This window comes from Artemia franciscana, chromosome 14, assembly GCF_032884065.1.
Source record: "Artemia franciscana chromosome 14, ASM3288406v1, whole genome shotgun sequence".
Taxonomy (NCBI): domain Eukaryota; kingdom Metazoa; phylum Arthropoda; class Branchiopoda; order Anostraca; family Artemiidae; genus Artemia; species Artemia franciscana.
The window spans coordinates 5,036,781-5,059,007 of record NC_088876.1 but is presented as its reverse complement, the minus strand read 5'-3'; the positions used below and the strand labels follow the sequence as shown (position 1 = coordinate 5,059,007).

Genomic DNA, 22,227 nt, shown 5'->3' with positions numbered 1-22,227 from the left:
TCGTATCGACCGAGTGGTCCTAGAATGTTGCGAAAGGGCTCATTATAACAGAAATTAAAAGTTCTGGTGCCATTTTTAAGTGATCAAAAATTGAAGGGCCCCTAGGCCCCCTCCCACGCTCATTTTTTCCCAAAAGTCACCGGATCAAAATTCTGAGATAGTCATTTTATTCACCATAGCCGAAAAACCTAATAACTATGTCTTTAGGGACGACTTACTCCCCCGCAGTCCCAGTGGGAGGGGCTGCAAGTTACAAACTTTGACCTGTGTTTAGTTCAAGTTCAAGTTCTATTTATTTTCATAAAATAACAATAGCAAAAACAGTATCCCAAAGGGCTCAATGGCCCGTTATTTGGGAAACGGCATACAATAAATAAAGAATCATAAAACTTGTCATAAACATACTAACCAACATCTAAATATAAATATGTAAGGAAAAGAAATCAACTCACCGGCAGTCCCCACGAAACAGCGACCCTCATATCACCCGACAATAAAATACAAATTAAAATTCTCGCGTCATCGAGGATACAGCACCAACAAAACAACAACCCAAAAAAGAAAAAAAAATAAATAAATCACAAGAAACATTTAATAAGAAGCCTTTAATAAGAAACTTTTCATCTGTCTCTTAAAGGAGCCAAGTGTTCGTAACTGCCGGATCTCAGCGGGAACCAAGTTCCAAGCACGCCCCACAGTACTAGTAATGGTTACTGGGAAGTGTACTGGCGTTTTCAGGGAGATTTTTTTGGTTTAGTGGGGAGAGTTGGGGGGGGGGGGGTTACGTGGAAGGATATTTCCATGGAGAAACTTCTCATGGGGGAAGAGAATTTCAATGAAGGGGGCGTAGGATTTTCTAAGATTATTTCAAAAAGCAATGAAAAAATAAATATGAAAAGTTTCTTCTACTGAAAGTAAGGAGCAGCATTAAAACTTAAAACGAACAAAAAATATTACGCATATGAGGGGCTTACCTCCTCGTTATACCTCACTCTTTAGGCTAACGAATTTTTAGTAATTTCAACTATTTATTCTACGGCCTTTGTGATTCAGAGGTCATTCTTAAGGAATTGGGACAAATCTATGCTTTAATGTAAAGAGCGAGGTATCCACGAAGGTTGAACCCCCTCATATACGCAATAAAAACATACGAATATAGAAGGTCGTTACGTTAGTTAATTCGTAAGTTACGTATATTTTTTTACCAATGAAAACGTTTGTAAAAAATTAAAAGTTCTAGTTGCTTTTTTAAGTAATCAAAAAATTGGAGGGCAACTAGGCCTCCTCCCTCGATCCTTTTTTCTCAAAATCTTCCGATTAATTGCAATTAATAAATATGCAAATTTCGTTTTAATTATTTATGTGCAGAGAGCCAAGATCAAAACATGCATTAATTCAAAAACGCCCAGAAATTAAATAAAAAAACAAGTTTTTTTAAATGAAAGTAAGGAGCACCATTAAAACTTAAAACGAACAGAAATTACTCCGTATATGAAAGGGGCTTTTCCTCCTCAACGCCCCGCTCTTTACTCTAAAGTTTCTTACTGTTTTAAAAATAGAGTTAAGAGAAAGAGTCAAACTTTAGCGTAAAGAGCGGGGCGTTGAGGAGGAAAAGCCCCTTTCATATACGGAGTAATTTCTGTTCGTTTTAAGTTTTAATGTTTCTCCTTACTTTAATTTAAAAAAAAATTTGTTTTTTTTATTTATCGAATATAGGGATGACCTTTTTTTTGAAAACCGTACACAATGAATGCCTTGACGGAACTTGCCCATACGTGGTGCAAAATGTGAAACGTGTGGTACTAAAAGGCGCAGATCTGTGGAAATATGTTAAGTTTGGTGGGACAAGTATTTAGGATTTATTGGGGGATTGGGGAGTAGAGGGGTATATTCAGAGGGAGGGTCAGGGGTTTGAACTCCTGCCCCCAAATTTTTGCTCGACTCGTAAAATTGTAACAAAAATTCATATAAAAAATATTTGATGAGTTTTAATTTTTTTCATAGTCACCCCCCCCAAAAAAAAAATTGGCAATGGCTCTGGGAAGTAGCATAATAACAATAAATTTATTTCGACTATATTTGCCTACTCTGGGGAGTAAGGAAATAATAGTAATAAACACGATAACTTGAATAATAATTGCAAACAAATACCAGAAAATTTCATTTCAAGAGGGAGGAGGTTGGCCCTGAGAATCTCGCGGGTACGTCCCTATGGTTGATTCCTCTACAAAACAGTGTTTTTTTCAAGGACCCTAGAAAGAAAGTATGCGAAACAGCAAAAATAATTTAGTAAGAATTAAATGATATTATTAATCACTTGGATAAGTAAACTAACATTCTGTAATATTGTCATCTAGTGGTTCTAGATCTAATTCACAGTTTGCTTTGAACATTTGGCTCAGTTATTTACTATTTTTTATCTCTTCATTTTGAATTTACAGGCTATCAACAAATGAATAAAATTCCTAATCTTAGATACAGTGTGTGGTTGAATTTTCAATCAGCCAATGTAGGTGGTATGGTTATGACAAAAATCAAAGGATGCACTGAGAATATTTTATAAATCCGCCTGATTTAATTTTTTTGTATGCTGTGTCTCAGAGGAATAATTTGTGCTTTGGAGTAGTCATTCTCACTGATTGGATAGAAAAAGGAACAAACAAAGCGGAACTACAAACTTCTTTTAGACGTAGCTAATTTTAAAAGTTGTGTCGTTTTTGGTTCTAGGCGTTTACCTCCCCCCACGGAAAATACACCACTGTGGAAAATACTCACCCGTAAAATACCCACCCCTGGAAAACACATCCTCGCTGAAAGGAAATTATTCATAAGAATTTTCTCCCCACTGAAAATTCACCCAGGAAACTCCCTGTGAAATTGTCCGTATGTTTCTCAATAACAAGTACTATCTGTAAACAATGTACAAATTACGAAACTTAAAAAGGCACATAAATTTCTTCAATAGAGTTCTCTGATTGTTTTGTAGTTAGAGAGGGAGGGAGATACCTCAAAGAGTGCATTTTAATGTCAATTAATAATTCCCAGGGCCGTAACCCAGATTTTTGTTTGGGGAGATTTCCCGCGCGGGGGTGGGGCGTAAACGCCGTTCACCGTTGTTTTTATATTAGTTTGGAAAGGGTCAGATGTTAAAGCACTAGTTTTACTTTTGAGATCTAACCTCAACTTAAGTTGTATTGTTATTATATCAGTTCGAAGAAAGTCGGACCGAAGAGTAGAGGTAACTTACAAGAGCTGAAACTGGTGTTAGCGTTGAAAAAAAAAGCACCAACATTGTCTAGCGTTTGGCATCTCTTGGCTATTTTTCAGTCATATAGTAGTATTAATAACATTGCTGCGGTTAAGGTAGCAATTGAGGTTCAAGGCCATATCTAGGGGGTTTGATCCCCCCCCCCCCGAAATGTTTGCCCAGCTCGTAAAAACGTAACAAAAATGGATATAAACATTTTTTTGCATTTCTTGAGGTTTTTTGTGTACCACCCTGAAAAAATTCTTGTATAAAATACCCCACCCCTCCAAAAAAAAAAATATCCTGGATACGGCCTTGTTGAGGTTAGTAGCTGGTTTCATATTAAATGAAAGCGGGGTTACGTTCTATCCCAATTTATAAGGATCATTTTGAGCGACTTCGGGGAGCTCTGCAAAGGCCACGACCGGAACAGTGAATCAAATGGGGAAGTGAAACTCCCCTGGAATCGATTCTACGGATAATTAAAGCGTCATAGATCAAAATTTTAGCAAAATGAATGAGCTTTTAGAGATTTTGCAAGTTTAGGGTGCAAGAATAGGTTTGAAAGTTAATGTAAAAAAGACTAAGTTGGCAAGTGTAGGAAAAGGTGAAGGTGCAAAGGTTATGTTGAGCAACGAGAAGATCAATCAAGTGGAATGTTTCACTAACCTATGTAGTATTATTAGAAAAGACGGTGGGTGCAATGAATATGTTAAAAGTGAAATAGCTAAGGCCCAGGCTGTTTGTTTCACAGCTGAAAATAGTTAGGAAGAATAGGAAGATGAGACTGCGAACTAATATTAGAATTTTGGAAGCTACAGTGATGACAGTTGTCAAGTATGGTTCTGAAGCGTGGGCACTCCCAAGACGGAAGAGGATTTGCTAGGTGTTTCTCAGAGACATTGCTTACGGATTGTTTTATATATATATATATATATATATATATATATATATATATATATATATATATATATATATATATATATATATATATATATATATATATATATATATATATATATATATATATATATATATATATATATATATATATATATATATATATATATATATATATATATATATATATATATATATATATATATATATATATAATATATACATATATATAATATATATATATATATATATAATATATATATATATATATATATATATATATATACATATATATATATATAATATATATATATATATATATATATATATATATATATACATATATATATATATATATATATATATATATATATATGTACATAATATATATATACATATATATATATATATATATGTACATATATATATATATATATATATATATATATATATATATATATATATATATATATATATATATATATATATATATGTGTGTGTATTATATATATATATATATATATATATATATATATATATATATATATATATATATATATATATATATATATATATATATATATATATATATATATATATATATATATATATATATATATATATAAATATATATGTATATATCTATCTATATATATAAAAATAAGTTGTCTGTGGATGGATGGATGGATGTGTCAGGTGACGTCACCTGAAAAACTGGATCTGGTGACGTCAAAACTGAAAAAACTAAAAAAAGGCAAAAACTACAAAAAAAACTAAAAACTAATAAAAAAAAACAAAAACTACAAAAAAAAACTAAAAACTAATAAAAAAGCTAAAAAACTAAAAAAACTAAAAAAAGGCAAAAACTACAAAAAAAACTAAAAACTAATAAAAAAAATAAAAAAGCTAAAAAACTAAAAAAACTAAAAAAACTAAAAAAAGGTAAAAAACTAAAAAAACTAAAAACTAAAAAAAACTAAAAAAAAAAGGAAAAAACTGAAAAATAAGCTAAAATAAAGGTAAAAACCAATAAAAAACTAAAAAAAAACTGAAAAAACTAAAAAAAGGCAAAAACTACAAAAAAAAACTAAAAACTAATAAAAAAGTAAAAAAGCTAAAAAACTAAAAAAACTAAAAAAACTAAAAAAAGGTAAAAAACTAAAAAAAATAAAAAATAAAAAAAAATAAAAAAAAGGAAAAAACTGAAAAATAAGCTAAAATAAAGGTAAAAACCAATAAAAAACTAAAAAGAAAAAAAGGAAAAAACTAAAAAAAATTTTCATCTAAAAAACTAAAAAAAACTAAAAAAGGGAAAAACTAAAAGAACTAAAAAAGAAAAAAATAAATGACGACACTCAAAGAGAAAGCGACCAGGACAAAAGGAATGTTCGATTAGCAATCAACAAAGCACCGGGACACAGGGAGTATAAATGACGACCAGGACATAAGTAAAAAAAAAAAACTATCTATATATATAAAAATAAGTTGTCTGTGGATCTGTGGATCGTGGATCAGGTGACGTCACCTGAAAAAACTGGATCAGGTCACGTCAAAACTGAAAAAACTAAAAAAAGGCAAAAACTACAAAAAAACTAAAAACTAATAAAAAAAATAAAAAAGCTAAAAAACTAAAAAAACTAAAAAAAGGCAAAAACTACAAAAAAAACTAAAAACTAATAAAAAAGCTAAACAACTAAAAAAACTAAAAAAAAGGCAAAAACTACAAAAAAACTAAAAACTAATAAAAAAATAAAAAAGCTAAAAAACTAAAAAAACTAAAAAAACTAAAAAAAGGTAAAAAACTAAAAAAACTAAAAACTAAAAAAAAACTAAAAAAAGGAAAAAACTGAAAAATAAGCTAAAATAAAGGTAAAAACCAATAAAAAACTAAAAAAAAAACTGAAAAAACTAAAAAAAGGCAAAAACTACAAAAAAACTAAAAACTAATAAAAAAAGTAAAAAAGCTAAAAAACTAAAAAAACTAAAAAAACTAAAAAAACTAAAAAAAGGTAAAAAACTAAAAAAAATAAAAAATAAAAAAAAACGAAAAAAAAGGAAAAAACTGAAAAATAAGCTAACATAAAGGTAAAAACCAATAAAAAACTAAAAAGAAAAAAAGGAAAAAACTAAAAAAAATTTTCATCTAAAAAACTAAAAAAAACTAAAAAAGGTAAAAACTAAAAGAACTAAAAAAGAAAAAAATAAATGACGACACTCAAAGAGAAAGCGACCAGGACAAAAGGAATGTTCGATTAGCAATCAACAAAGCACCGGGACACAGGGAGTATAAATGACGACCAGGACATAAGTAAAAAAAAAAATTAACAAAACTAAAAAGAAGGTAAAAACTACAAAAAAACTAAAAAGAAAAAAAAACTAAAAACTAATAAAAAAAACTAAAAAATCTAAAAATCTAAATAAACTAAAAAAGAAAAAAAAAGGAAAAAAATAAAGGAGAAAAACAAAACTAAAAAACGAATGTATATACAGACCGGTACACCGGGATACAAATTACGACCGGGACACAGGTAATATAAATGACGACCGGGACACAGGGACACAACTACAACGGGGACACCGGGGGAAACAGGGGGATATAAATGACGACCGGGACAAAAAAACTAAAAAGAAAAAAAACTAAAAACTAATAAAAAACTAAAAAATCTAAAAATCTAAATAAGCTAAAAAAGAAAAAAAAAGGAAAAAAATAAAGGAGAAAAACAAAACTAAAAAAAGAATGTATATACAGACCGGTACACCGGGATACAAATGACGACCGGGACACAGGGAATATAAATGACGACCGGGACACAGGGACACAACTACAACGGGGACACCGGGGGAAACAGGGGGATGTAAATGACGACCGGGACACCGGGACAGGGAATGGTCGATTAGCAATCACCATCAACAAAGCTCAAGGGCAATCATTAGAATCATGAGGTATAGATCTGAATACAGATTGTTTTCCCATGGACCATTATATGTTGCATGTTCAAGAGTCGGTAAACCTGACAATCTATTTATATGCAAAGACAATGGGACAGCAAAGAATGTTGTATATTCGCAAGTTTTACGTAGTTAAAACCATATATATATATATATATATATATATATATATATATATATATATATATATATATATATATATATATATATATATATATATCTATCTATATTCACAGGTGGGACATAGGGACACAACTACAATGGCGCGTAACTATTATAGCGCGTAACGACTTACGCGCGCGGGGGGGCTTGGGGGGGGGGCGCGAAGCGCCCCCACCAACTAGGTGTTGGGGTGGCGCGAAGCGCCACCCCAACAGCTAGTATATATATATATATACATATATATATATATATATATATATATATATATATATATATATATAACCATCCTAACCATCTCCCTCCTACAGACCTAATGAGCGTCTAGAAACTTGTTGAGATCAAAGGATTTTCTACCGCAAATGAACCAAATCAATGGTGAGAATGAAAGTATGAATTTAAAATGACTAATTAATGTCTGAATTTCGAGAAGCTAAATTAAGCTAGTAAATGAGCTTTGGACATTCCATGCACAATTAAAAAACTATAAAAATTGCGTTGCTAACAGGTTGATCAACTCGCCAGTCGGTTTTGGCACCAAATTAGAAACGCAATAATCAAGGTTTTTGCGTTTTTATTTAGAGCAACAATACTTTCTATTTTACTATTTTTGCAGGCGATAATAATAACCTGAACCAATTTAACCATCGATTTGTTTTTCTTATCTTTGAAGAACAAGGAAACAAACATTGAAGACAAACATTTTTATGTTGATTCCAGAAATTTATTCTTTTATTTTTAGCATCCATAGATTTCAAGAATTCAACGGTTATTCTCATAATAGAAGTTAATCAGGTTTGACCCTCCCCCCCCCCCCGAAAAAAAATATCCGACTCATAAAACGTAACAAAACGTATAAAACAATTTTTTTACGTGTTTTTGAAAGTTTCTTTGTAACCCCCCCCCGAACAATCCTGCACCCTTGTTCTTATACAATCCTTTTGTATATTTTTCAAAAACTTCAGATCAATGATATCTTTACAATTAAAGCTAAAAAAAACACATATATACATAAATAATTAAACTTTATATAAAAAGGTCAAATTCAAACAATCAAACAATTTGTGGTAACGAACTGTAAGTAAGGAGCGACGCGGCTCAATAGTAATCGAAACTCTAAGAGACGGAGGCTTTATAACGATAGATGCATCAAAAGAATAAAATTTTGATGCTCATTCAAAATATGTAAAATTAATCACATTTAATATTACCCATCAAAAGTTATGAGCCTGAGAAAATTTGCCCAATTTTCGAAAAAAGAGGGAAAACACCTCCAAAACATCAGTCGATGCTAATGAAAATGACACCATCAGATTCAGTGTACCAGAGAACCCTACCGTAGAGGTTTCAAGGTCCTATATTCAAATATGCAGAATTTTGCATTTTTTTTTTTGCCAGAAGAAAGATCACGAAGGTGTGTTTATTTGTTTCTTTTTTCCAGGGATGATCGCATCGAACCAGTGATCGTAGAACATAAGGAGAGGGCTCATTTGATCGGAAATTGAAAGTTCTAGTTCCCTTTTTAAGTGACCAAAAATATTGGAGGACAGCTAGCCCCCCTCCCACGTTCATTTTTCCCAAAGTCGCCCGATCAAAATTTCAAGACAGTCATGTCTTTCAGCATAAAAATCTAATAACTTTTTCTTTGAGGAAAACTAGACTCCCCACAGTCCCCGGGGGAAGAGCTCCAAGCTGTGAACTTTGTCCATTGTTTACAGATAGTATTGGTTATCAAGAAGTATACAGACGTTTTTCAGGGGGTATTTTTACCATGGAGGGAGGGGGGTTACATGGAAGGAGCTTTCTATAGATGCATTTTTAGTGGGGGAGGGAATTTTCCACGGAGGGGGAGGCAGGTTTCCCAATATTGTTTGAAAATGATCAAAAATTAAACAAAAAACAATATTAACAATATATTAAGGAGCAATATTAAAACTTAAAACGAACAAGAAATATTACATATATGAGGGGGTCACCCTGCTCTGAATACCTTGCTCTTTTTTAGAACTTTTAAAAGAGCTTGTTACTCTAATTAAATGGTCTTTGTGATTCAGGAGTCATTCTTAAATAACTGGAACAAAAAAATCGAGCTTTAGCGTAAAGAGCGAAGTATTGAGGAGACGGCGACCCCCCTCATATACGACATCATTTTATTTCGTTTTAAGTTTTAATGTTGCTCCTTACTTTCAATTGAAAAAAAAATTGTTTTTAATTTAATATTAAATAAAAGATAAACAAACCACTTATGCCTGAGCAATACCTGCATAGCCCAAGCGCCCAAAAGAAAAAAATTAATCAATTCTTTTGTGTTAATTGGATTATCTCAATTCCTTTGAATTATCTAAGTAAGGGGTAATTTTACACTTGAAGACAGAATTAATTGTTTGGGGGATCTAGGTTGCGGAGTGGTTATCCAATTTGTGAAGGCAATGTGAATTTAGAGCACTTCGTACGATTGTGAAGTCTTGAAAGATTCAGGGGGTTGGACTGTTGGGGATTGAAGTAGGAAGGAAGGAATGAACGGCAAAATTTCGATTACGCGGACTCGATCGAATATAATATTTATGAAGATGTACAACAAAGATAATTTTTGAAGATGAACGTGAGTGAAATGGTGATGAACGTGAAAAGATACGTATGTGTATAATGAGATAGACTTAGTGTTTTGCTGTTTTTGTGAGTTTTTTGTTTCATACTTTCATTTTGTTGTCCTTTCTGAAGCCCTGCCCACGTGACTCTAGTTTTGAATATATCTTATCGTATCAATTACAGGCAAGTAAAAACCTAATTTCCATCTGTAAAATGTAATTGGAAATTTTCCTCGTGACCGAACCACACAATATTGCGCTTGACGGCAGCGTCAATAATATATTCTGTGTGTTATTTAGTAAGTTAGGTTATATTCGACGTCATTAATATATTCCGTGTTTTATTTGATGAGTTAGGTTATATTCAACCTTCAAGCGAATTTCTAAGGTATATGCAATCCAAACTTACTTTTTGTCAACAAAAGGATATCGGAGACTATGCTTGTGGTGGAGCCACTTTATAATAACAGTTATGTTAAGAAAAAAATAATGCATGACCATAGAGTCAACAATATATTTCGTGTGTTATTTGGTGAGTTTCGTTATGTTCAACCTTCAACCGTAATGATTTATATATGAATACTAGCTGGGTCCGGCGGCCTGGCCGCTGGGCCCCTGCATGGCACGTGGCAGGCTTCTATATATGGATTCTCATTGTCCCTCGTGTTCTAACCGCAGACAGGGCTGGGTCCATGCGGCTTCGCCACCAGGCCCAAGCCTGGCACGCGGCAGGCTTTTATATATGGATTCTCATTGTCCCTTGTGTTCTAACCGCAGACAGTGCTGGGTCCCGGCGGCTTCGCCGCCGGGCCCCAGCATGGCACGATGGATAATGGGATCGATGTCGAATGGGATGAGATGAAATAGGACCCATCCAAAAAAGTGTGTACCAGATCCTTCCCCCTTCTCTGAATATTTGTAATTGAATAAATTATTCGTATATTCTTCGCAGTAATTTAATGACTGAAACAAACGTAAGAATGAAATCTCCCATATTTGACCTTTTCCTTTTTCCCAATTCAAATTCCTGAGAAAGTTCAGCTTTTCCCCGTCCTAATTCAGATACCTTAATACATTCAGCCCATGATCTGGTGTGTCGTTACTTTAATGTGCTTCAAAAAGTGAATAGGCAACCCCTGAATGTGTTACTGCTGCTGTACCTTTGTTATTTGTTTTGGATTCCTGGCAGCGTTTTAAATTCAACAATAATTGTAATCCAGTTTTTGTTTTCTTTTATCAGAGGAAAAACTTGACGACAACGCTGGTGTCATACAAGAAGAATGTCTCGGTAATAAATTTGGATTATAAATTAAAATGCAAGTACCGTTTACGGAGCTGATTTTACTGGTAACACTGGTTACATCAGTAGCAAGTCCAGAAAACCATCAATCTGTTGCGTACCAAAGTAAGTTTTTGTCTCTTTTGCAGCGGGACTTTATTGGAAACCGTCGTTCCCGAAATGAAAGGGCGTATCTCGATTTTTTGTAAATCGAGCTTAAAAGTGAGAAGTTTTAGTTCAGCCATGTATTATTCCATATACATACACATATAGGCCTATTTAATTTGGCATATGAACAGGTAAGCTCGAAAAACTTAGCCCGGTGGGCTAAATTTCAGGGGGTGCATGCCTCCTCCCCCTAACGTAGTGGTAGATTTGTGATTGGGACCGCTTTGTCTTGTTTGGGACGAAAGTTTTTTTTTGCAATTGCTTTTTAATAGTTGTGTTTTTAATAAGTTTTTAATTATTAAGGCTGTTTCTTTTTGCAAACAAGTTTGAAACTAGGTTTCAGTTACTTTGTGCAGTCTCTGTTATTTTTTACTGCCAAAAAGTATTTAATTGAATTTAGATTTATCAAGGGAATCTGTTTGTATTACCACAAGAGCCAAATGGGAGACGAAAATTTTCATTTCGTAATAACAAGGAGGGAAAATTTAAAATCCTAACTTCTCTAGGCTGTCAAAATGACATTTCAGGATTGTACTGTCACAACGGGGCTAAAAAGAAAATATTTACCTCTTTTTACTGTCAAAAATCTGTTTTCGAGTCTTACTATGACACTGAGGTGAAGATATTGATCATTACTTTTTTGGGTCTCTGTTTCGGTTTTTTAGGTTTGCTTGTTGCGAAGCGGGGTGGTTTTAACAACATTGTTGTTTTTTTAGGGGATTTGCATAAAGAAAGTAAATGTATGATAAGTGCAAAAATTATTAATTTAAGTTTTGGATTCTGGTGAGCAAAGGGTGGCCAATTTACTGCCTATTTTCATCTAATCAAAGCTCTGCATTATATGACATATTACCTCCTCTGTTCATCCTAAAACTTTAAAATAAAGTTCAAACTCCTTAGAACTCCAATAAAGGTTCGTATAAGTATATAAAAGTAAATGAATCGAAGTACTCCTTCAAAGATCGGAGTATTTATTTATGAAGAAACGATTTTCGACAAATTGTTTATAAAGGAAGGCAAATAGCTACGTATTAATTTTTTTATCTAGCTGGTACAGATGGGTCTCTGAATTCTCAGTCTGAATCAAAGGAATAGCATCGATTTTTTTTCAAACATTAACTAATAAAATGTTGATAAAAAGATTCGTTGTCTATATATCAAAATTTTTACAGGACAATTCTCTTACTTAATGCTAAATCTGAGTCAAATTTCAAAATTTTGTTTTTGTGCTCAATGACATTTCGAGACGTAAACTTGGAATTGAGTATCTGAAAATCTCAAGATTAAAAAAAAACTAATTAGAAATCTACCACAGCTTAAAATCTTAAGAATTTAAATCACCAATCTATACCTATCAAATACAAAAATAACAAACACATAATTATTTGCTTTTCAAGGAGTATTTCGACTCATATACATAGTTTAAAGCAAATATCTACATGCATCTTTATTGGAGTTCATATTTTTCTGGCGATTTTGGTCTTTATTCGAATATTTTAGGATGAATAGAAGCAGACATATTAACGAAGAGCTCTAAACTGACAGGACTGGCCATTATAAACATTCACCGAAATATTGAGGTAGACATCGACCGTGTAATAAATAGATATGGGGGGAGAATACAGAAATACAGAGACTTTTTCTTATAAAAGTGTAGGTTTTGTAGTTTAAGCGAAATATATCGAACTTTAAAAAAGTGGAAAGATATGCTACGCTGTTATGAAAAGTAAAATTTTGATTAGTAAATTTTTGAGATTTCGTCAATGTTGACGCTATTTTTAAAAACACTATTTTTAAAATGAAACAGTGATTAGTTAATGCTTTATTGTCTATATTTAAGACCCTCGCTTTAAATATCTTCTATGCATTTCTATCTCTTTTTTTCATTTTTTCTTGTGACACCCCTAAAAGAACTGATACTTAATGTTTAATATATCTTTTACAAATATAAAAATTGTATCTTTATCCTCATTTCCTACTCTTCATTACTATCATAGTTACTTAGTGATGCCACAAAGTTAGGCAACATGCTAAAAGGTTTTACCTATAGAAATTGTCACAAATACTGCATGACCCCAAAAGATGGTTCAAAACCATTTTTTTTTTTTTTTTTTTTTTTTTTTTTTTTTTTTTTATGGCACTTGGTATCTACCAAGTAGTGATAGTAAATTCTGTTGGTCGGTCTGTCGGTCCCGGTTTTGCTAGTTTAGCCACTTCCAAGTAAGCTAGGACGATGAAATTTGGCAAGCGTATCAGGAACCAGACAACATTAAATTAGAAATTGTCGTTTCCCCAATTTGACCATCTGGGGGGGAGGACGGCTAAATCGGAAAAATTAGAAAAAATGAGATATTTTGAGCTTACCAGCGGGTGATCGGATCTTAATGAAATTTGATGTTTGGAAGGATATCATGTCTCAGAGCTCTTATTTTAAACCCCCGATCGGATCCGGTGACATCGGGGGGATTTGGGGAGGGGGGCTAAAATCTTGGAAAAAACTTAGAGTGGAGGGATCGGGATGAAACTTGGTTGGAAAAATAAGCAAAAGTCCTAGATATGTGATTGACATAACTGGAACGGATTCGCTCTCTTTGGTGGAGTCGGGGGGGGGGGATTCTGAAAAATTAGAAAAATGAGGTATTTTTAACTTACGAAGGATTGATCGGAACTTAATGAAGTTTTATATTTAGAAGGACCTCGTACCTCAGATCTCTTATTTTAAATCCTGACCAGATCCAGTGTCATTGGGGGGGAGTTGGGGGGGGCGGAAAAAACGGAAAACGCTTGAAGCGGAGAGATCAGGATGAAACTTGCGGGAAGAATAAACACAAGTCCAAGGTACGTGACTGACATAACCAGACCGGATCCGTTCTCTTTAGTGGAGTTTGGGGGGGAGGGGAAGTAATTCGGAAAAATAAAAAAGAGCTATTTGTAACTTACGAACAGGTGATCAGATCTTAATGAAGTTGGATATTTAGAAGGATCTTGGGCTTTAGAGCTCTCATTTTAAATCCCGACTAGATCCGGCAACGTTGAGGGGAGTCGAAGCGGGAAACCGGAATTCTTGGAAAACTTGAAAATTGAGGTATCTTTATCTTACGAATGGGTGATCGGATCTTAATGAAACTTGATATATAGAAAGCTCTTATGTCTCAGATGCTCCATTTTCAATTTGAATTGGATCTGGGGACATAGGGGGTTGGAGGGGGACACAGAAATCTTGGAACCAGAAATCTTGAAAAAAAGCTTAGAGTGGAGATATCGGGATGAAACTTGATGGGAAGAATAAAAACAAGCTATAGAAACGTGATTGACATAATTGGAACGAATCCTTTCTCTTTGGGGGAGCTGGGGGGGGGGTGGTGGTAGATTAATTTGGAAAAATTGAGGTATTTTTAAATTAAGAACGGGTGACCAGATCTTGAAGGAACTAATGTCTCAGAGCTCTTATTTCAAATCCCGACCAGATCTGTTGTACATTTGGGGAGTTGGAGGGGAAACCGGAAATCTTGGAAAATGTTTAGAGTGGAGAGATCGGGATGAAACTTGGTGGGTAGAATAAGCAAATGTCGTAGATACGTGATTGACGTAACCGTACTGGATCCGCTCTCTTTGGGGGAGTTAGGGGGGCTCAGGTCTTTGGCGAGTTTGGTGCTTCTGGACGAGCTAGGACGATGAAAATTGGTAGGCGTGTCAGGGAGCTGCACAAATTGACTTGATAAAGTCGTTTTCCCCGATTCGGCCATCTGGGGGCTGAAAGGAAAGGAAAAATTAGAAAAATGAAGCATTTTTAGCCTACAAGTGGGTAATCGGATCTTAAAGAATTTTGATATTTAGAAGGACCTCGTGACTCAGAGCTCTTATTTTGAATCTCGACCGGCATTAAGCCTCTGATTTTCCTTTCAAATCAATCTATTGGTTCTTAGAATTTTGCAAGAGGTCATACCATATGAGCTCTTGGCTCTTCCGGCCGCGTCACAAGTGCCATATGAGCTCTTGTTTTTGAGTAAAAAGCTTAACTTAATCGGTATAGCTGTCAGAAGTGCAAAGGCAAAAAATTATGCAGAAAATCTTAAATATCGTATTTTTTATAGTTGGTGAAAAGCTTTTTATTTTTTTTTTATGGCCGGGTGATTTTTATAACTTACTATTTTTTGTATCAATAATTTGATACCATTTTAATTTCAACAGGTTTATTTGAACTTTAACCCTCACCAGATTTTAGATTAAATTTACGACCATTTCCATTACCTACCTTCGACACATATTTGTAGAGGTTCCCTTTCAATTGCGGGTGATTCTTGGTTCGCAAGTTTATTGAAGCAGCCTATTATATCCCCCCCAAAGAAAATCTTGGGTCCACTCCTGACTTAGCCCCCCCCCCACTTAATTTATTTTCGTTGGTTTGATTTGTACCCGTATTAAGGCATGGGAGACTACCCATGATTGCACACGGAGACAGCCCAGACTGCCCAACAGCACGCTAGGATCTTAAAGTATTTAGTATCCTCAGAAGCTCTTTTTGTGTGGGAAGGAAGGGTACGGAAAGCTTCGAAAAAGTGCATTTTTAGTGACAAATTCATGACTTTCAAAGAGAGGCCATTCAGATAATTATGTAGGGAATTTATTTCTACCTACCTTCATTTGCAAGAATATGTTTGAAACAAACGAAAAATCTTAGTCCTGATGGGGCTGGAAACTCCTTTGTATTGCAAAAATGTTAGTGTTTGGAAAAAATTATATTTAAAATATCAAAGGTTGTCACTAAAACTTAATCTTAAGCGTGACGTGTGAGGGTACACTGTGGCGGCAACCTCTCTCATTTGGAGGGAAATTCTATTTCATTTCCATAGTAATACATGTAAATGAGCTGTTATTCTCCGTATACCGTCGTCCTAAAGTTAAACTTTAGCGAGAAAATGGCAAATCGTAAGGGGAGAGATGGGCTGTCTGATTTACGATAACACTGGGTGTGATGTTAAAAAATATAATATAATTCTTTCGGACAATAAGTAAAGCGATGTTAAACATTAGAACAAACATAAAATATTCTGTTAAAAGAATGGGGGGGCGTTACAACTCCCCTCAACCTTCACCCTTTTCGCTGAAGTTTGATTTGTTTGGTGAAGTTTTATATTGAAGTATGATTTTTTTTTTTCGGTGCCACAAGCTAAAGAACAATCACACACAGGGTGGTCTTAGGGACCCGTTTCTGTATCGGCCCCTGATCAAACATAATTTTATCATAATAAAGCCTCAATACTCGGCTGCCTACTGTAATTTTTTTAAGCAGAATAAACCTTTGCATAAAATAAACCACAAAAAAAAATCGGAATCTAGGAAGCATCATTTGTTTAAATGAGAATACCAAAAATGGTTTGTTCAATGAAGATATAAAATATGTATTTTGAAATTCAAAGGGAGAATTAAAGGGGCAATAATTGATGCTACTATGGTGTTGATACTTATAAATGGGCATAAACATGGAGTTTATGCCCACCCCAAGATTTGGTCCAAATGGCGCCTCTGATCTTAGTCTACTTGCCCCATCCCCCCAAAAAAATGACAGGTGCATATTGTGCACAGTTTTTGACCAGTTTTTTATACCATACTTGACTTCCGAACGAATAAATATATTTTAAATGATACACTCAATGTCAATTATTTGTTTACGATTGTGTTTTACTGATATCTTGTTTTATAGCACTTTTTGTCTTATCTAGGTTCAAACAGCCATTCCAAATCGGAGTCCGGTGGTATTTCTTCTACACGGCATAACGGCGATGGTCTTGTTATAAAAAAGCTAAAAAGGAATCATGCTGTTTTAGCAAATCATCCAAAGAAGAGTTTACATGGGTAATTTTTGAGTCCTCATTATGCAGTTTAAATGAAACCTCTAAACTTTTTATTTTCAGTCAATGAAGGCCCAAATTCAAAAATAAATAAAGATTTAAAATAATAGCATCCATTGAAAAAATAATAATATATTAGTTTAAAAATACTGTAAAGGAGTTTCTTTGCTGTTCGACAAAAAAAGCTCAAAGTTTTGCAGTCTCTACTTGCATGCTTGAATATTTAGTTATATTGAATATAATAGTGAGCGTGGGTAAGTACATTTTGGCTGCTACATTTCAAAGGACGCTATGTGACATTTTTGTCAAACTGAAAATTCTACCCAGCCACTTTTCACTTAAAGCGCTCAATTTTATTTGGTCACGCTGTTTTTTTCTGTACATTTTGTGGTTAAGATTATTTTGAAGATTCGTTGTTTACAAAGTTCTGTCTTCTCAGTTTAAATTTCCAAAATACCCATTTTTGCCTTTCCTATCTCATATTAAATTTTGATCCTGTCATATGTGGCCGAAACGGCTTCTAAATAAAAATATTTTTGAATAGGGTTTATAAGCCATAAGGTTTTATCATTTTTTATGCTCATTTTCTACTCCTCTCCTCGTTTCAAAAATACATTTTTGGGGGCAGTTTTATTGAAAAATGTCTGTTTTCGTATTTACGTTGAAAGAAATAAAGAAAATATAGCCCCTCCCCCACATAAATTTTGAAAAATACATGTTGATCCCCATAAAGTTCTGTAAATTGACGCTACTGTTTATCATCTAATTGGTTTATTTCCAAGGATGTGTGTATTATATCACCATAATTACTCTGAGGTAAGGAGGGATGTAGGATCAGAAGTTTAGGGATAATTCTTTGATCACAACCAGAGGGAAACAAAACCATTGTTAGATATAAAAGTCGATTCTTATATCTGAAAGGTAGTGCACAGCCCTTTACTACCCGGTTCTTAATTATATAGCATAATGTCAACATATCATCCTTATTAAGGCTAATTTACATAAAGTGGCAATTCTTAAAATCGTTAAATACAAATAGATGCTTCCAACCAAATCAACTCTATAATATTGATCTATAATATATTCTATAATAACAGTCTTCGTCCGGTCAAGACCAATCTAGTTTGAAAAAGGATTAAACTCGGTTTTAAACCAGTTTTAAACAAGGATTATATTTTGAATTATTTAGACACTGATTGAATTCAGTAGTTACGCAATAGAGATAACTGTTATTTATTATAAAAACACTGTGATTAATTATTCTGTGAACAAATTTTTCTCTAGCATTATTTACATTATCTAAAGGGTTATTTGGGCATGCTCGAAATATATTTTAAGAACTGTGTAATCCAGATGAGCTGAACTCACAAAAGTTGTATTTGAACTTCGGATGTTCTCATGAGAGCCAGTCCTTACTGAAAGATAGGTTTTTGCTCTGTTTACCTAGCTTTCATTTACCTTTCAACGGGGTGATCGTGACTATTGCCTTGGGTCTGTCCCATTCAAATTAAGCACATCTGATCGATCCTTGGTTTAATTTATTTGTATGATGGCTAAATTTAAGCAGTTTGAATTGGTTTTGGAAAATATCCAGGGATGCACACTATGACCAGCTAGGATCCTAAAAGTTAATACTGATGCTAAAGGTACTGCCATATACATTTTTGGGTCTTGGACCTGTGCAACGAGGCTGATGGCTGTCACCGTGATGAAGATACCTGAAAGGAGGACGCAGAATATTTTTTTTTTTAGTTTAGTCTGTTGCTTTAATTTCTGGTTATGAGACTTTCATATTTCAATTTAAAGTGGCTCAAATATTGTCGAAGAAAAGTCTGTATTAAACTGGACATGAATAAAACCATCCTGGGAAAATTCAACCCACGTAAGACTCTACTCCTGCAACATTCAACCCACACTAGTTTCAGCCTTGTAAAACAAAACCATTGCAGAATTCAACCAGAAAAAATTTATCAACGCAAGATTTGACTGTCGAACAATTTGTGCTGGGACAACTCTACTTTAGCATTTCAAAATGCGTTATGTGATATTTTTAAGCCGAGAGTTACAGCAAATATTCTTAAAGTTAAAGCACTTGATCGATTAATTCAGTCTTTTTCACGCTTTCATTTCTTCTACAAATGAAGTCGCCTTCAATAACAACAAAAATAAAACCCTTTAATCTTTAGTTTTTCCCCTCCAAGGAAAAAGCTCATTCGTGAAAACCACCTTTAGAATTACTGCTACCCTATTGGCCATGACTTACTTAAACTTAGGACTTTCCATGCCGGTCTGTGCATAAGGTGAAAACGATGCCTCTTCCTGATTACCTCTCCTGCGTCTTATGCAAAAGATCATCAAGGGATGTTCTTGAGAGCGCTACGACTCTTTCTAGGGATTGTTCAAGTGCAGCCTTCTGTCGACTGCGCCGCTGGAGGAGTCCAACACCGAACATCATGAGGCAGGCGATTACTGCCCAATGTAACTATATGTCCCCAATATTGCCAACGACTGCTTATGACTTTATCAACAACGAATGGCTGTTTAGTCTCCTCGCTAATGAATGAATGGGTAATTTCGTTCGTCCAGTCAAACTGGCCATGGGTGCAATAATGTTTTTAAAAAAAACAAATATTTGTTTAAGAATGAAAAAAGAATACAAATTTTTGGGAGTCTTTCATGAACTGACTGTCCATGTTTAGCACTTAGAAAATTGTATTTTTTATTAGTTTGAGCCGAGATATTTGTATGCTCTTTTTGTATTTTTTTTAGTTCTGTTTTTGCTGTTGTAAACGAACTGTTTCTTGTAAAAAAAAGTAAAAGTCTTGAATATAAAAGGTCAGCTCAAACTTATACAAAATACAGTTTTTCAAACGCTAAAATTGAGTAGTCCCTCTTCGAAAGATATGGGCTATGGTTATTAAATGTTTTTTTGGCATAAAGAAAATGTTTATATATAGGTATAAAAAAAGATTGCCAATTTTGGGAGCCTCTCATGTAGCGACTGTCAAATTTTAACGCTTGAAAAATTGCGGTTCGTACAGGTTTAGGCTGAGATCTTACATTCCAAACACGAAATCACCGCGGGATCTAAACGAAGATTTAATCTAGGAGATACCGAAATTACAACCATCTTTTAATCCCCATGAACATATTTAATATTCACTAGCTATCTATACAGAAATACCGAAATGAGTCATAAGTCGTGTTTTGCGTTTCTAAAACACGGGTTTCTTTGTTTCGCACCATGGCAATTGACATACTCTAGTTCAGAGGAATATGTCGTGTTGGCGTACTCCCTCTGGAACATATTCAAGTTCCACTTCACTGTCACATGCATCAATTTTTTAACCCCCCCCTCCATTTTCTCACCACCATCGTTGGTTGCACAACAGTTATCATTAATTTACGCAAACAGGGACATTTTTCACGTCTAAAGCTTTATCAATCAATTTTTTTTCAAATAAAAATGAGATTCTCTCTGAATTAGTTCTAAAAAGTTTTTTTTTATTTTATTTCATGTAACTTAAATTTTTCACAAATGTTTTGACATAAACACATTCCTTCCAAATGCAACAGCATGATATGGAGGAAGGATTACCAAACAAATCCACAAAAAATAATGATAAACATTAACCTCAGAAAGGCTTTAAAAGCAAAATATAGCTACAGCATCATGTATCTTAACACTCAACTCCTTCCTTAAAACACAACTACTACTACTACTACTACTAATAACTCACTGCAGCACCAAGCCGCCTGAGGCCAACACAGCTACGCACGCTCCTCCTCCAACCTAATCTATTTAAAGCCTCCCTCTTTACACCCTCCCAGGAAGTTCCCATTTCCTTTAAATCCTTATTTATGACATCCTCCCAACCCAGACAAGGACGACCTGCTTTCCGTGTAGCCCCAGACGGTTGGCCAAAAAGGACAATCTTCGGTAATCTGTCATCCTTCATCCGTAGAACGTGGCCTAGCCATCTCAACCTTTCTTTCATTATAGCCCCAGAAAGCGGGATTGAACCACACTTTTCGTACAACCTACTGTTTGAAATACGGTCAGTCAGCCGGGTACCCAGAACAATCCGTAGGCAATTTCTCTGGAAAACATCTAGTAAATTTTCATCTGCTTTTCGGAGTGTCCATGCTTCAGAGCCATATTTGACCACTGTCATCACTGTAGCTTCCAATATTCTAATCTTGGTTTGTAGGCTTATCTTTCTATTCTTCCAAACTTTTTTTAACTGTGAAAAAACACCCTGAGCTTTAGCTATTCTACTTTTAACATCTTCACTGCTCCCACCATCTTTACTAATAATACTACCAAGGTAACTGAAGCTCCCAACCTGATCAATCTTTTCGTTACCTAAGGTCACCTGTTCATCTTCACTTATTCCTAACCTTAGTGACTTAGTCTTCTTAACATTAATTTTCAAGCCTATTTTAGCACCCTGAACTCGTAAAACCTCTAAAAATTCATTCATTTTGCTCACACTTTCATCTAATATGCTTAAATCATCAGCATAATCTAAGTCCAGGAGCGTTCTTCCTCCCCATTTGATTCCATGGTCTCCAATTGCCTTTCCTGTGCTCCTTAAGACGAAGTCCATCAAAATGATCCATATAAAGGGGGATAGAACACAACCCTGCTTAACTCCTGATTTAATACAAAACCAGTTGCTAACCTCATTTCCTACCTTAACCGCAGCAGTATTATTCTCGTACATAGCGCAAATCACTTTAATGTATTTTTCTGGTATACCATATAACGATAAGACCTTTGTTAACGCTGTTCTATCAACAGAATCGAAAGCTTGCTCATAATCGATAAAACTAAGGACCAAAGGTGTTTGACAACGAAGGGACTTCTCAATTATTAACCTAAGAGTGAAAACATGGTCGACACATCCTCTACCTTTTCTAAAACCGCATTGTTCTTCCCTTAAAACTTTGTCTACAGCATGTCTCAGTCTAAAAAGCATCATATTATTCAGTAATTTGCTACCTACAGAGACCAGACTAATGCCTCGATAATTCCGACATTCACTCTTGTCACCTTTCTTATACAGTGGTTTAATTAAGGTT

The 22,227-nt window shown here is 34.1% G+C and overlaps 1 protein-coding gene across 1 annotated transcript in view; it reads left to right on the top strand.

Annotated features, from left to right (window-relative positions):
* LOC136035212 (epidermal growth factor-like protein 8) overlaps positions 1–22,227 on the top strand; it is a 65,108-nt gene that overhangs the window by 4,314 nt on the left and 38,567 nt on the right. Inside the window, exons 2-3 of the mRNA XM_065716824.1 lie at positions 11,084–11,248; positions 17,014–17,146. Of these exons, the coding sequence (XP_065572896.1) occupies positions 11,158–11,248; positions 17,014–17,146 (224 nt within the window). The 5' untranslated portion in view covers positions 11,084–11,157. The remainder of the gene's footprint in view (positions 1–11,083; positions 11,249–17,013; positions 17,147–22,227) is intronic.